This window comes from Ixodes scapularis, unplaced genomic scaffold, assembly GCF_016920785.2.
Source record: "Ixodes scapularis isolate PalLabHiFi unplaced genomic scaffold, ASM1692078v2 ptg000247l_1___fragment_3__unscaffolded, whole genome shotgun sequence".
NCBI lineage: Eukaryota > Metazoa > Arthropoda > Arachnida > Ixodida > Ixodidae > Ixodes > Ixodes scapularis.
In genome coordinates this window covers 572,838-586,198 of record NW_024609948.1, presented here as the reverse complement: position 1 = coordinate 586,198, position 13,361 = coordinate 572,838, and the positions used below count along the sequence as shown (strand labels likewise).

The window sequence follows — 13,361 nt, the reverse complement described above, 5'->3', positions numbered from 1 at the left end:
CTAAAGACACGGGTCCCGCAGCTGGCCAAGAAGATGTCCCGCTGTTTCGCCTCAAGCGTGTCGTTCGCCCGGAAGAACACTTGGACCTGTTCTTCGTAGACTGGCCAGGCGGACCCATCTCCCTCGAACGGCTCGAGCCTCCCGTAGAGCGGCATGGCGACAGGAGCGGGGCGCGGTGTTGCGACTCTCTCGGCGGCGTGGGCCGAACCGTGCACGTTGGTGGCCTCCAGTGCCACGGTTCCTCGTCGCCAGTGTCACGATCTTTCTCGAACGTGGACAAAGGGGGCCGAAGCACCCGCCGAGGAGAGACGACACGCAGCCTGGTTGTGAGGGTGGACGATGATTGGCCGGAGCACGTGCGCTCAACGGCGTTTATTGGCGCGGTGAACAATGTTGCCCGCCGAGCCAGGCGGCCGCAGACGGGCGGACTGGAGGGGGCGCCACTAACTTGTCACAGCCACCACACATAAATCTTATTCTCCCAAAAAGTGCTTTGAGGTGGTTGCTGTTTGACTTCCTTGTCGGGACGAAGTTGGCACCTTTTGCTAAAAGGAACTTTGTTGTCTCCACAGCTGACTTCGTGCTAAAAAGCAAGGCTTGGAAGGTCTCATTTGTGAAAGCATTCATTCCTGAAGCCACGAGTGTTTCCTGGATGCTCTTCACACATAGCATGAAAGCTCGTTTTCAAGCCACACCAGTCGAGGGTCGTCCTTCATTGAGATGGGTCTTTTTTGTGCACTCCCTGTGTAGGTCGTGTCATGAATGTCAAACCATTCCTTCATTGTCTTCATGAAACGTGTGGTAGGGCGGTGATCCTGCTCTTTATTTTTTCTTTGAAAACATAAAGAGCAGGATCACTGTTTGATTTTTTTTGAAGGTGTTCTAAGGCTGAAAATACTTGTGGGGATAATATTTGCACAGCATGAAGCACATTCATCTTTTCTAGTTTTGTGGGGTAGACATGCTTCCTTGTTAAATTCCGTGCCAGTTTCATGATTAATCATGATGATTTGGTTTGGTCCAGAGCTTTTCACGGAAGGACATCTCTGCAGTTCTAGAATATAAAAGTAGCTGAAAAAAAATTTCAGACCACTCACTAGATCTGTAAAGTAAGCGGGGTCAGAGGGATCCGAAAGCTCAACTGGAGAAACGTCACTGTAAACATGGAGTGAAGCTGAAGACACCTTTGTTACACCCATCTGCCTTTACACTTGTACAAAGAATTTGCTGTTTCATACTCCATTGTCCATTTCTTTTTTAGTGAAGTTCTGACGTCCCAAGGACATTTAATCTCCGAAATACTGACTCTGCAGCAGTTGTACTTAATCAAGGCATCTGGTGTTGCTCCAGTGAAAGGGAACAAAGTTGAGCTGAGAAAACTTCTTTATTTAATGTCATACATGACTGTTCTTGCTTTAAAGCATCTTCAGTGGCAAAAAAAAAAAATACACAAAGTTGCACCTGAGAGTGGCTGACGGCTGTTTCACAATGCAGTGCTACAAAACGTTGCAAAGCGTTTTGTAGCAATTACTGAAGGGAGTTCGCAGTCACCGATGGCCATCGGGACAAGAGCCCCGCTGGTCCGCCGTCCTCGTAAATGCTGCAGAGCTGATTCCATTGGAGCCGCACCGTAGGCGGTGGCTTGTCCTGTGAGATCACCCAGTCCTCAAAGGTGTTAGGTTGGAAATGAGCGCCAAAGGAACGGGGACAGGTGAAGAAGTGGACGACAACACGGGGCGCACTCGCAACAGAACGTTTATTAGAAAACACAGATGCCTAAATACCTAAAATACAACATTGTCACTTCCAGCCCCAGGATGATTGTGTTTGACAACTTTGAGGTGCACGGGCGTCGATCACAATGCACGGCGTCTGTTAGATAGTTGCCGCGTGCTCCCTTGCACAATCATTAATGCAGCGGCCTGTTGGCTTTACATACGAGCTCCCACAGAATAGTGGTATATCGTAGACGACAGATGTTTTACAATCCACAAACTTCGTTTGGTGTTTCTTTTTGCATTCCTCACTAGCCTTTCCGGGGCATTTATCCTTCTGCACAAGGCCGAGGGTTTCTTCGGGGCCGAAAAAACAACCGGAACATTGTAACGCTTCACGACATTTTTTAAGTTGTGGGAGATAGCGTGAACGTAAGGAATGATAGCCGGTCTGGTTTTTTTGCCGTTCACGGGCGTTTAGGCGAACACCTCTATATTTCCTTTTCAGGCTGTCCGCTGCGTCAGTCAGAGGTTTCCGCGGAAAACCTACGCTTTCTAGATGATCCACCTGTAACAGGAAGCTCCTGCCCATTTCATGATGACAGGATTTGGCCAATGCAGCTCCGAGAAAGGACTGGGCGGTACCTCGTTTTACCAGTTTGGAATGTGCGGAGTCGTAGGGGAGTGCATCCTTCTTAGAGCGGGGTTCATAAGCCCAGCAAATGTGGTCTTCTAGAAACATAAGTTTCAAATCTAGAAACTGCAAAGACCCTTCCAATGTTCTTTCATGGGTAAACCTCACCCCATGGGAGCAGGCCGCAAAAACTTCCATTAAATCAACTGCAACAATATCAGTAAGCTCCTTATGTGCGAGGACAATGACGAGGTAATCATAGACATACCTAAAAATTCTAATATCGTCTTTATTCCCAAGTCTTTCAGCTATAGCTTGGGTCACAGAGTATTAAAACAATATCACACAAGACGGGGGCCACTTGCAAACCAATGCAAATGCCCTGTTTTTGCACATCACATCACCATCAAAAGACACAAAGGTATGTTCAAGATAGAAAGACAGGAGTCCAATGAATCTCCACACTCATACCACAGGAGCTCCCGAAAGCCGTTTCTCCATTCTTGTCGATGCATTTGGTTACAGCTGTAAAATGGGCTTGATGCGGGACAAAGTAAAAAAATATCTTCAACATCAATTGAAAAGGCATCACACTTCCCTCTAGACCAACCCCTCAGGAAGTCAATCACCTCATCTGAGCTGCGGACTAGGAACTCATCATGCAGTTTCAATGACGAAAGGTGCATTATAAGAAAGATGGAAAACTGGTACTGACACGAGTCTCTCTCTGTAACTATCGCCCTAAAAGGGACGTCCCTTTTAATGCGTCTTAGTCACGAAAAAAATGTCCAGGGACAGCTTATTACTAGTGTTCACCTTCCTCGCTAAAACAGGAAGGTCTAATTCACAGCATAATTTCTTTGCCCTCGACTTCACCCTGTTCAGAGATCCTGGCTTCACTGGCTTGAAGTTCTTGTCAACAGGTTCCTTGGCTTTTTTGCTGTACAGTTCATGGGGCAGGACGACAAATCCCCCTTCCTTGTCCGAGGTTAGTAGCTTGAGGTTGGCGCACTTGAAGTGGGCAACGATGGCCCCCATCTTCAGGCTTTTTGGGCGTTGGCCAGCGGTGCGGCAGAGCGCATCATACGTAAATAACTTTTTAAATATTTAAAAAAAAATATTTCACTCTAAATATGGCCCTTGCACGCAATTATATGGTGCACCTAAGCATGCTTTAAAAGAGCCGTCAATAATGGCTCGCTTTAGGTTACGACTCCGCTTGCGTTCGGTCACTTTCTGTTAGCTTGAGAATCGCCACCTTCTTTTATAGCGTTGCAGTTGAGTACTTTTCGCACTTCTTAGCGGCCGTTCGCAACTGCGGAAGAACAGACAGGGCCACGACCGAACCAGCATAGTCCGAAAACCCGATTCACCAAGACGAGATGAAAAGCACAATCTTTACTTTAAAATGGTATTAGTGGGTGCCAAATTTTACTGCTTAGGTTAGTGTTCCAAATGAGCACTTCTCACGCCCTAGTAGTTTTGATGACAGCCTTTGGATTCTAGGAGGAAAATGAAGCAATCCGGTCGTGCGACTCAAATCAAATTTGGGGGTTTTACGTGCCAAACCAACGACGGGCATCTGGCACGCCCCAGCGGAGGACCGAGGATTAATTTCGACCACCTGGGGATCTTTTGACGTGCAATCGAAAGCTCGATTACCAAGCTGCCTTCTCCGCAATATACCTCCATCAGATTGCAGGCACCTCGGCCGGGATTCGAACCCGCCACATGGGGATCCGTAGGCCGGCACTCTCGCCTCGGAGCCACCGAGGCGGCTTCGTCGTGTGACTGAATGTGACGTAGGTGCACTGGCTTTGGTTTGACTACGATCATGTGATCATAGTTATGGTCACGTGATATCGTAGATAATAGGTCACGTGATTTAGAGGATTCCGTTCATGGCTACGAGCGACTTCACACACATGCAGGGAGGGTGAAGAGACAAGGGAAGGGGGTTGCGTGGTCTCTAGGTCAACGCAATTTATTCTGCATCCCTGTAGCCCGCATACACGTCAGCAGGATACCTGCCCCTAATTGTCTTGACCAGACAGGATGGCAGGGGCCGCCTATTCTTCTTTCCCAAGCGGCTCCACAGCCACAGGGCACACTGCCTGTAGGCTGCAAATCTGTAGTGCCTGGAACAATGACAGAGATTGGATGTAAGAAGCAAAGCCTATCACTCTGTTGGCAAATTCTACACTTGTTTTCATTTCTCTAGGCATGTAATCATACTCTGCTTTTCTGTTACGTCCACTCCAGCTATCACATAGCAGAATCCCTATTTGGCAGTCCATGTCGGATGGGCTAGACATGGAAGCCAAATTGAAGTGAACTGCTGTAGATTCATTCTAAATGCTCCAGAGTTTAAAAAAAAACAAAAAAACTACAGGCCTTGGTTCTCCTAACGCACCTCCAACTCCAATCGACACAACAACCAGTTATACACCGGAATTAACAAGGAAGGAATATCTGTTGCGTGGTCATGATACATAAAATAAGTTCACAGGGTCCCAGTTCATAATTGTAGATAATATCTGTCATTGGTGTTGGTGACGAATATTGCGTCGCTGTGTTTTGGGAAGGACACATGAAAATTATGTGCACTGGCCAGAGGGAATGGGAGCCATTCATCCAGAACAGTGGAAAGCTCCCCATATGATGTTGTTTAATTTGGGACAAAACAGTGCAGTTCGTAAGCCTGTGAAGTAGTGGTGTGCAAATATTGGTTCGAATTAAATAGTGCACTGTCGTTTCTAGCATCAACAGCGCAAAAAGAGCCGGTTGCATCGGCTTCCCTTTGCAGCGCGAAGGTTATGGCAAACATACTATTCAATTTGAACCAATATTCGCACACACCTACTGCAAAGGTTTCCTGCACACAAGTGCCAGGGAATGTGAACTCATCAGAGAACGTCCCAATTTAACATTGTCTAAAGTGCTGCTGGCACTGCCGAAGCTTGGCATTGGTACTGGTGATTAGGGATTTGAGAATAGCAGCCTGGCCATGAGTGTTCTATGAAGCTCGCACAGAACAGTTTTGGTGTAAACATACGAGCTGAAGTGCTCATGCAATACTGGAGTGGCCCCAGCAGTTGTGATTTCATGTCTCTCCGACACAATCCGTGTCAATATCCGAACATGTCATTCTGACAGCTTCCATTTGCCATGACAGCTGCTACCACCCCCATGTGTTTATTGGTCCTGAATACCTTAGGGCTCAGGGCACCGCAATCATTTGCTATTTGGTCATATACGCATCTGCAAGACACATATATCAACATTTTTTCCCGTTTTAGACTGCGATATGTCTTCCATTATGCTGTGTTGATTTAGAGGTGACACTACTATCATCAGAGTAGTGGGGATACATATGAGCACCCCCAGGCCTCCCCATTCTTGCACGAGAAACTTTGAATTTCAGTGTTTATTTCAATGAATAGTGTTGTTAGAAAAATATTTTAACGAAAAATGATGCGATACTGTTTGGTGACCTATTCCAATCTCGAATCCTTTCTGTCATACTCACCCATGTGGGCACTGCAACATCATCTGTTAAAAAAAAAGCATGGATCTCGACGACGACAGCCTGCTTCTGAATAAGCTGTCCAGATATGGCACTCCTAAAAAACTATCCCAGCATAGCGTGCAAAGAATGCCACACCAGCGGTGCAAGTGTTGCTGGCACCACAAGGAACATGTCGAGATGATCATCCACCGGCTTCAGGGTGTCTGGCATCTGCATCCAAAAATAGTGTAAATCAAGACCCAGACACCCAATAATTATCACCCCACCTTGAGATTTTGGCTTTTCAACTAGATCAGGGGATTAAGGGATCGAAGCTAGGAAGGATTGGAGGGCAGGACGCCTTGACATGTCTCTGACTGGGGTGTTTACTGCCCTATATACCTCCCATGGACCAAAAGCCGTCCCAAAGTGGCAACAAAATATGTTACGGGAGCCAAAGTGTCATGCTGTCAGATGCCGGCAAAGTTACGACAGAGAAAACGAGCAGATGCAAGTGTGGCTGTTGTCGTGGCGTCCCCCCTTGTGACAATCAAGTGAGCACAAACTATTGTGCAGCTCTTGGCACAGCAAATTAGGCAGCTGCCATACGCACATGGACTCTTCTGGCACCGCCAAAATTCTTGACGTGGCAGATTTTTATAAAAAAAGTAAGCAAACGTAAAACAACGCATTGCAAGCGTCCCGGCTGGTGCCTTTGTTGCAATGATGTTCACATGCACGTAAGGGCAACTTCGGCAGGCTTGCAGTTACACGTGCTTCGTCGCGCGGGCGGAGACAACGGCTGTTTGACCGAAACCGAAACCATGCCACTCCGCGCTCCGTCGCCAACTGCATGGTTCCCAAAATAGTATGCAAAATGTAACTGTTCAGCATACGACAATAAACAGTCCAGCGACTTGTGCTTGCCAGGCCGGCAGGCGAGGTACAGGCTAAGCGCACAGAAAAAAAGAACCTGAGCGTATTGATGCAAGACACTGCGAATCAAGGTCAAAAAAGTTCTTGGAGCGCTTCGTGCAACGACTGAACTCGAGACAAACAAGCGCGCTGTGCGGGTTCAGCGTGCAGACATTGCCTTCTTTGCTTTAGCTCACTTCTCTTCACCAACTTTCTTTTGCGGCAGATTTTTCACGTACCGGGGTCCCTCTCGAAAGAAAGCCCACCAGGAAAAACCTAAGTAATCAAAACTTCGCCAAGCAGTCATTGAGTTAGAGAGGGATTTTTATAGCAGCGTATGATTTAAACAAGAGCAGGAATGTCGATGCGTTTCAGTTTAGTAAGCGCCATATCTGCAGCGACGTGTGGACGGCAACACACGACGTCGCGCGAGCGCTTCAGCTCAAAAAGTAACTCCCGCCGCGCAAAAACGTGGTTTTGTCTCACAGCATGACGGCATGTTTGGCACCCGATACACTAACGTCTGAGAGTCCGCACACGCCCGTGTCTACCGCTAAAAAAAAAAAAAAGACGCGAGACGAGATTCCTGAGACGACGAGTGCACGAAACGCGAGACGTCGGGAAAAATCATGCAAGACCAAATAGACGATTAATACAGGGTACTTTGTGTCGGGTGGCGTCTTGTGCGACCTAGCTTACGCATGCTCAATTACGGTTCTCAGTTTCGTTTCGTTTATGACAGGCGACCAAAATTGCTTCTTTGGCGCAGGCTTGGCACGGATTAGCCATATTTCGGTGAAATGTAGCAGGATGTAGCAAAGTTAGCCCCTTGGTGCAGTTTGGCGCAATTGGCGCAGCAATCACATCCCTGCACTGTTTATAAGTGTGTCTCAGCCACGCCTGGACAGATGCCTCCGAGTCATCAATGTCCGCAAAGACATCCTCGCGTGGCTTTCTGAATACGGAGGGCATTATGCTCATTGACTGCATGTAACCGGCCACCACCATCAACATCGCCCCGTATGTGGCTACCCTCAGGTGATTGCGCGATTCACGAGAAGCTGCCAGGGAAAGGGGCAGCAGGTACGCTCTTGCAGCATGACAATGCCCATCCCTACATTCACCGTACTCCCTCAACCTAGCCCGGAGTGACCATCAGCCATTCAGCACCATGAAAAAACCACCTATGAGGACCCTATTTCATGGACACTGGTGAACTCGAAGCGGCTGTCCAGGCGTGGGTGCGAAGCACTCCCAAAGAGTGGTCCCGGAACGGAAAGGCTGCCACACTACTAGAACCAGTGCGTTCGTCTCCAGGGGGACTACGTTGAGGAGGTCGACACACCTACCGACCCCTAAGTGGACAATATCTGCGGAAAAATAAATCGTAAATCAGTATGGTACGCCCCCCATATGGCTGCGCTGCCTTGACAATTATAATATGGGAAGGAGGAAATTTTTTATTTTTTTGAGTGCATGGCCTGCAGTGGCATAGCCAGAAATTTGTTTCAGGGGGGTGTTTTACATTGCTGGTGTGTGTGTGTGGGGGGGGGGGGGGGCGGAGGGGGGATACTTTGCATCGCTGGGCGAATGGAAGGTTTCTAGTTCGCATTGCCATTGCATTGTAAACGGTGCACGAACCAGAGCAATGAGCCTTCAATGACTGCCTTTTTGTGTAGTTTCTTGACCAAAAAGCTTGCAAACACCGTCTAAAGCCCCTTCTGACAATTTGGATACTGGAGTAAAGAATATGACTTTTGCCGATAGGGTTGGAATATAAGTCTCCACTTGCCTTCTAGAGGAAAGACGTAGTGGCATCCATGGACTCAACAGCAATCTGTGCCTATGTCATCGTTCTCAAGTTTTTGATTGTTTTGACCAGAGAACATTGCACTCGCTTGGGACACCCAAAAATTGAAAGGATGCATTATCGAAATGCCAAAAATAAAAAAATGTTGAAAGAACAAACCGCCGAAATCTCTATTAGCCGAATCACCCGGTACCAGAGACCAAACAATTCCAAAATATTATGTTCAACACGAACCTACAGGGTTCTAGATTGAGAAAGTGGAAGAAACATTTGTTCTGCCAGAGGAATTCTTTGTTTGTTGAATATGATCTAATAGTTTGTGTGTATTTCCCAAAGAAAGCTAAGGATGTTGAGCTTGTCCCAGTTGCCCAAAGCGGCTGTCAGGCTCTCTTCTCGCATGCTTTGCTTCTTGTGTGGTAGATGGCGAGGTTCTAATCTGATTTCTGCCTCGATATCGTCTTCGAGCGCAGCTTGCACATTTTTCATGCTCCTAATTTTGCAGAAGACACTTCCATGATTCCAACACACTGGTGCAGCTAGCATCTGCCAATACCGTACCAAATATGGCGATCAGATATGTACGCATTCTCACCTTTCGGCGTTTTGCTGTTGGGCATTTTATTTTTCGACGTTTCAATGTTTGGCCTTTACATTTTGATTTTCGTCATTTTGATATCGGCCCCTGTTTTGATGGGCTTGAAGGTCACACGCAGAGACTAGACCAGGTAAAAGGACGAGGATGTCTGAGCTGAAGGTGCCAACTGTACTGTCGACGTTGACAGTGCACTTGAAGCAGTTGGTGTTTGTTTCTTCTCAAAAAGATTGCCCAGCATCAACTTAGCTGGCATAGCTAAGCTCATTTTTAAGATAGCAACAAGGCATTGATGCATGCAAGATAAAGTAGGTGTATGCAGTTTTCTGAACTCTTAGCTCTGAGAAACAAAGTGACTGGAGCATCCTTCCCCAACACGGTTGCGAATTACTGCGTCAATATCATAATTTCGTGCTTATTTATTTGTTGCTTCAAAAGTGTTGTTCTGTAGTATAGTGCTGGTCCAGTCCATGAAGCTAGCAGGAAAGAATCTGGAAACAGTAATTCTTCGTTTTTCTGAACTTGGGAAAATGCAAAAGCTACGGCATCAGCAAGCCAATCGGGGCGTGTAAGAACAATGCATGTGACAACGTAATGTCTTAGTGTACTCCTCCTGTGGAATTTTGGCACGTGCTTAGCTCCGTCGCTCAGACTGGCCCACAAGGGCAGTAGCTTTCACCCTTTGTTGAGTTATGCTAAGACAGAAAAGCAAGGAAACTGCATGAGACGAATACAATCTCGGGAGTGAGTTAATCTTCGCCTCTCGTTGACAAAGTAGGACTTTCAAGCCTTTGCGGCCACCTGCTCTCTGCGAGCTTGTAGAGGGGCTTCAGGCGCTAATTCGGCTCTGTTCAGAGACACCATTTGAGCAAGCTGCGAGCCAGACTTGGGTTTCTGACACGGACTGCGTTATCTTTGTCGTTTGCGCCAAAGCCAAACGTGTGGGATATCCACTGCTCTCTTGAGAGACAGAGAAAGGGAGAGAGAGGGAACCTTTATTAGTTACACCATAGTCCGGTGCTTGATTGGGGCCACCAGTGCTCACCCGGTACAGCATGGACATGCTGTACCAGTAGGAGCAGTAGTGTATCAACGAGTTGAAGCTGGGGGGGGGGGGGGGGGTGAGCCTGCCTGCCTAGTCAGAGGGTCGAGAAGGGTGAAAAAGAGAGAAGTAAGGGAGCATTGGGCATGGGGACAACGCCAAAGCATATGTACATCCAAGGTGTCGCCTTCTATTGCTCTAGACGAGGCGAGGCCGTCTCGACAAGAGACGAGGCCATGTGACTGTCATATATTTCATAGTGCTATTGTTGCATAACATTGCATCTAAACAGAGCAAGAAAATGACATATCTAAACTGATAACCGCAAATGCAAGGAAAAATAGCTCTTCATGATCTGGCCTAACGGGAAGAAGTGTAACGCTCGAAGAGGGCGGTCTCATCAGAACAGTTCGTTTAGAACATATAAGAATATGTGTAGTTTATAGTGGGACAGCAGTTGGAAGTGTCCGTGTTTCTGTATTGAACAAATGACTGGGTGGTAACTAGGCAGGCTGCTTCTCATTTAGTCTCTTGAAAGCCTCCCTGGAGCGCTATATTGCGCCTGGACAGTGGGGGTTATAATTAATTTCACTATCGGCAACACAAACAATTCATCGACCGCTTCCCAGGATGGTGCTAAACGTTCATCTAGCCTAACAACAAGTTATTACAAGTACGTATGTACGCTGTGAATCGGACAGTGAACGTAGTTGCCGAGGGCACGGTCCTCACCGAGACATGGTGAGTTTGCTCACGCGCAAAGCATGACATCGTACTCACTCGCTGGCACTTGCGCCCATCCCTTGCTGCCCGTAGTGCCGCATGTTGAGGTAGGCCAACCTCAACACCTCAGGGTTGAGGCACAGGGCCTCGAAGTCCGGGTGGCCCGTTACGCAGCCCTGCCGGCCCTGCTGCTTCCGTGCGACGGCCGGGTATTCGCGGCAGCAGACGCACTCGACGACGGTCTCCATCGGCGCGCAGGAACCACATAGACACCTTCGCAGAAAACACGCATCAATTACCCATTAAAGCGGGGTATAATGGAGCGCACCACGTACCAGTCCGTGTTCCCAAGCCGCCCGATTCCATCGTCGGGTGCGTCTTCCAGCTCTTGCGGACTCGCTTCACCGCGGCGCGGCCGTTCGTCGTTGCCACAGTCGGCGCCCGCGGCGCTGCGTTCGTCGACGTCGCGCATCGGGGTCGAATCATAGGATATGGCACCCATGTCAGCTGTCCGTTCCAGGATTTCGAGCTCTAGAGACGTTAGGTCCGAAAGGTCCATAGCGCGACCGTGGGATCCGACGAACGACGAATGCTGAGCACAAAGTCCGAGCAACTTTGGTCCGGGCCCCTTGACGACGGTCCGCGCGTTGGAGAGATTCCTCCGCGGGTCGGCGGTCGGTGACGCGCAGTGACACTGGAATCCTTCGATTGCCATTGGCTGATGCGTAAAGAGATGCCCCTCCCGTTTTCCGGGGTCATCTTAGAAAGGGGGGCGTGCCGGGGACTTTGATAGCAATTTTAATAGGGAAATCCGCCGCGCATGACTGTAATTTTACGATTTTTAGGATCCTTAGGACCCATAGATTGAGTTACCGCCATATATAGACCATCGCAGAACGCTCCGGAGGGCCCCTTTAATGGCACCCGGCAACAGCGACTTCCTGTGATTTTTGTACGGCGTGTGGGGCACCGTGCAATCAAACGCGTCGTTGCGTAGGTGTAAATGAACGCCATTTGCGAGTATTTAGTGCGTGGATTGTAAACAGGTTAAAAGATATATATTTCAGGCGTCTGGGATGACTTGTACCAAATCTAAAAGACACGGGGCGCTTTCCAATTCACAAACTGAAGTTTGCTAATTAGTCTTAATCGACCGAATAATTGGGCAGATCGAGAAAAATGCGGCAACTATGTTAAGACGCTTGCTAACGACGTGCAGTTGGTTTTACTTCCCTGGAGGACTCCGTTTGCTTTGTTTTAAAGTTTGATGCAAGTAATCTGGGAAACCCTGTACACATTGTCTCGATGTTCCCTAAAAAGCTAAGGGTTTTTAAAAATCCCCTCTCCCCAAAGAAGTTAATTTTAATCTCTCGGAACTGTTTTCAGCTACGGCCCGCCGCGGACCATAAATACTGCTCAAACAAACGAGAAATCGCATAATTTTAAGAGATTGTAGCAGGCGGGTAAGTTTTAGTTGTCGATTGCGTGCGCGAACTTCGCATTTTACTCCCACCAGGGCGTCCAAAACGGTTCCCCGATCGGCGCATTTACCGCGTCCAAAGAAAAATGGTCCCTCGATTTCCGCCCGATGGCATCGCAGAAGGGCGCTGTTCCAGCGGCGATGTGTTCATTGCCACTTCAAGACCACTTTCGGTGCGCGGGCGTAGCTTACTCCGCTTTTGGCGGGGCTCTCTTGCAGAGACGTAGCGCACGACAACATTCGTGCCGTCGAGGCGCAAGATGCGTGCAGAGTCTTTCCGGCAGTTTCATTGTGAAGCAGTATGCAATGCATTCTGTGTTAAGTCTGCCTTTGGCACAACAATGCAAAAAGAGCTTGTTTTGTGTGTTTATTTGGTATTGATTTGCCTAACTGCAGAAATTGCTAGAGTTCTTTTTTTGAAGGTGCGGAATGCTTTTCAACGGAGCTCCATCAATCGGAAGATTTCGCCCATCCATCTGCCCGTCGGTGCATTTCCCGCCAGGTTTAGCGGTAAAATTAATAAATGCATAGCTTCTTTCCGAGACGACCGTTAAGTGTCTTCTAAGCAAATTTAGAGGACCACGCGGCCCCTCATTCCGCGGCTGTCATTTGCGCGGGTGGTGAGGGAGATACTGCAAGGTTTGGCCCCCAGTCGCTCCGACCGCTACATGCAGAGGCTCGCCTTGCCGGTGCTACAGGTAAGCCTGCCTCGTCTTTTGGTCGCCGTCGTGGCGCCCCGTCGACGTTGGCCCACATGCCGTAAAGTCCTGAGAGATAGCCCACCTAAAATAGTTAGAAAATTGGGTGGAAATGAGGGGTGGGCTAGCTTTTGGTGTGCAGTTGGGGCAAGTTGAATAAATGCTATTTTTTGATTGTGTCCCTGTCAAAGTTGTTATCGCGGCAAGGGGCAATGAAGCAAAGACGACTAATCCAATCAGCAGT

General features: G+C 48.3%; 1 protein-coding gene across 1 annotated transcript; it reads right to left on the bottom strand.

Annotated features, from left to right (window-relative positions):
- Nucleotides 1–4,168: 4,168 nt before the first annotated feature.
- On the bottom strand, nt 4,169–11,620 carry LOC121834009 (P2X purinoceptor 7-like). Its single transcript, XM_042287744.1, has 3 exons — nt 11,275–11,620; nt 10,997–11,212; nt 4,169–4,487 (listed from the first exon to the last, which is right to left on the bottom strand). Exons 1-3 carry the CDS (start codon nt 11,496–11,498, stop codon nt 4,334–4,336), a joined length of 594 nt encoding a protein of 197 aa, XP_042143678.1. The 5' UTR covers nt 11,499–11,620; the 3' UTR covers nt 4,169–4,333.
- Between the last annotated feature and the right edge of the window lie 1,741 nt (nt 11,621–13,361).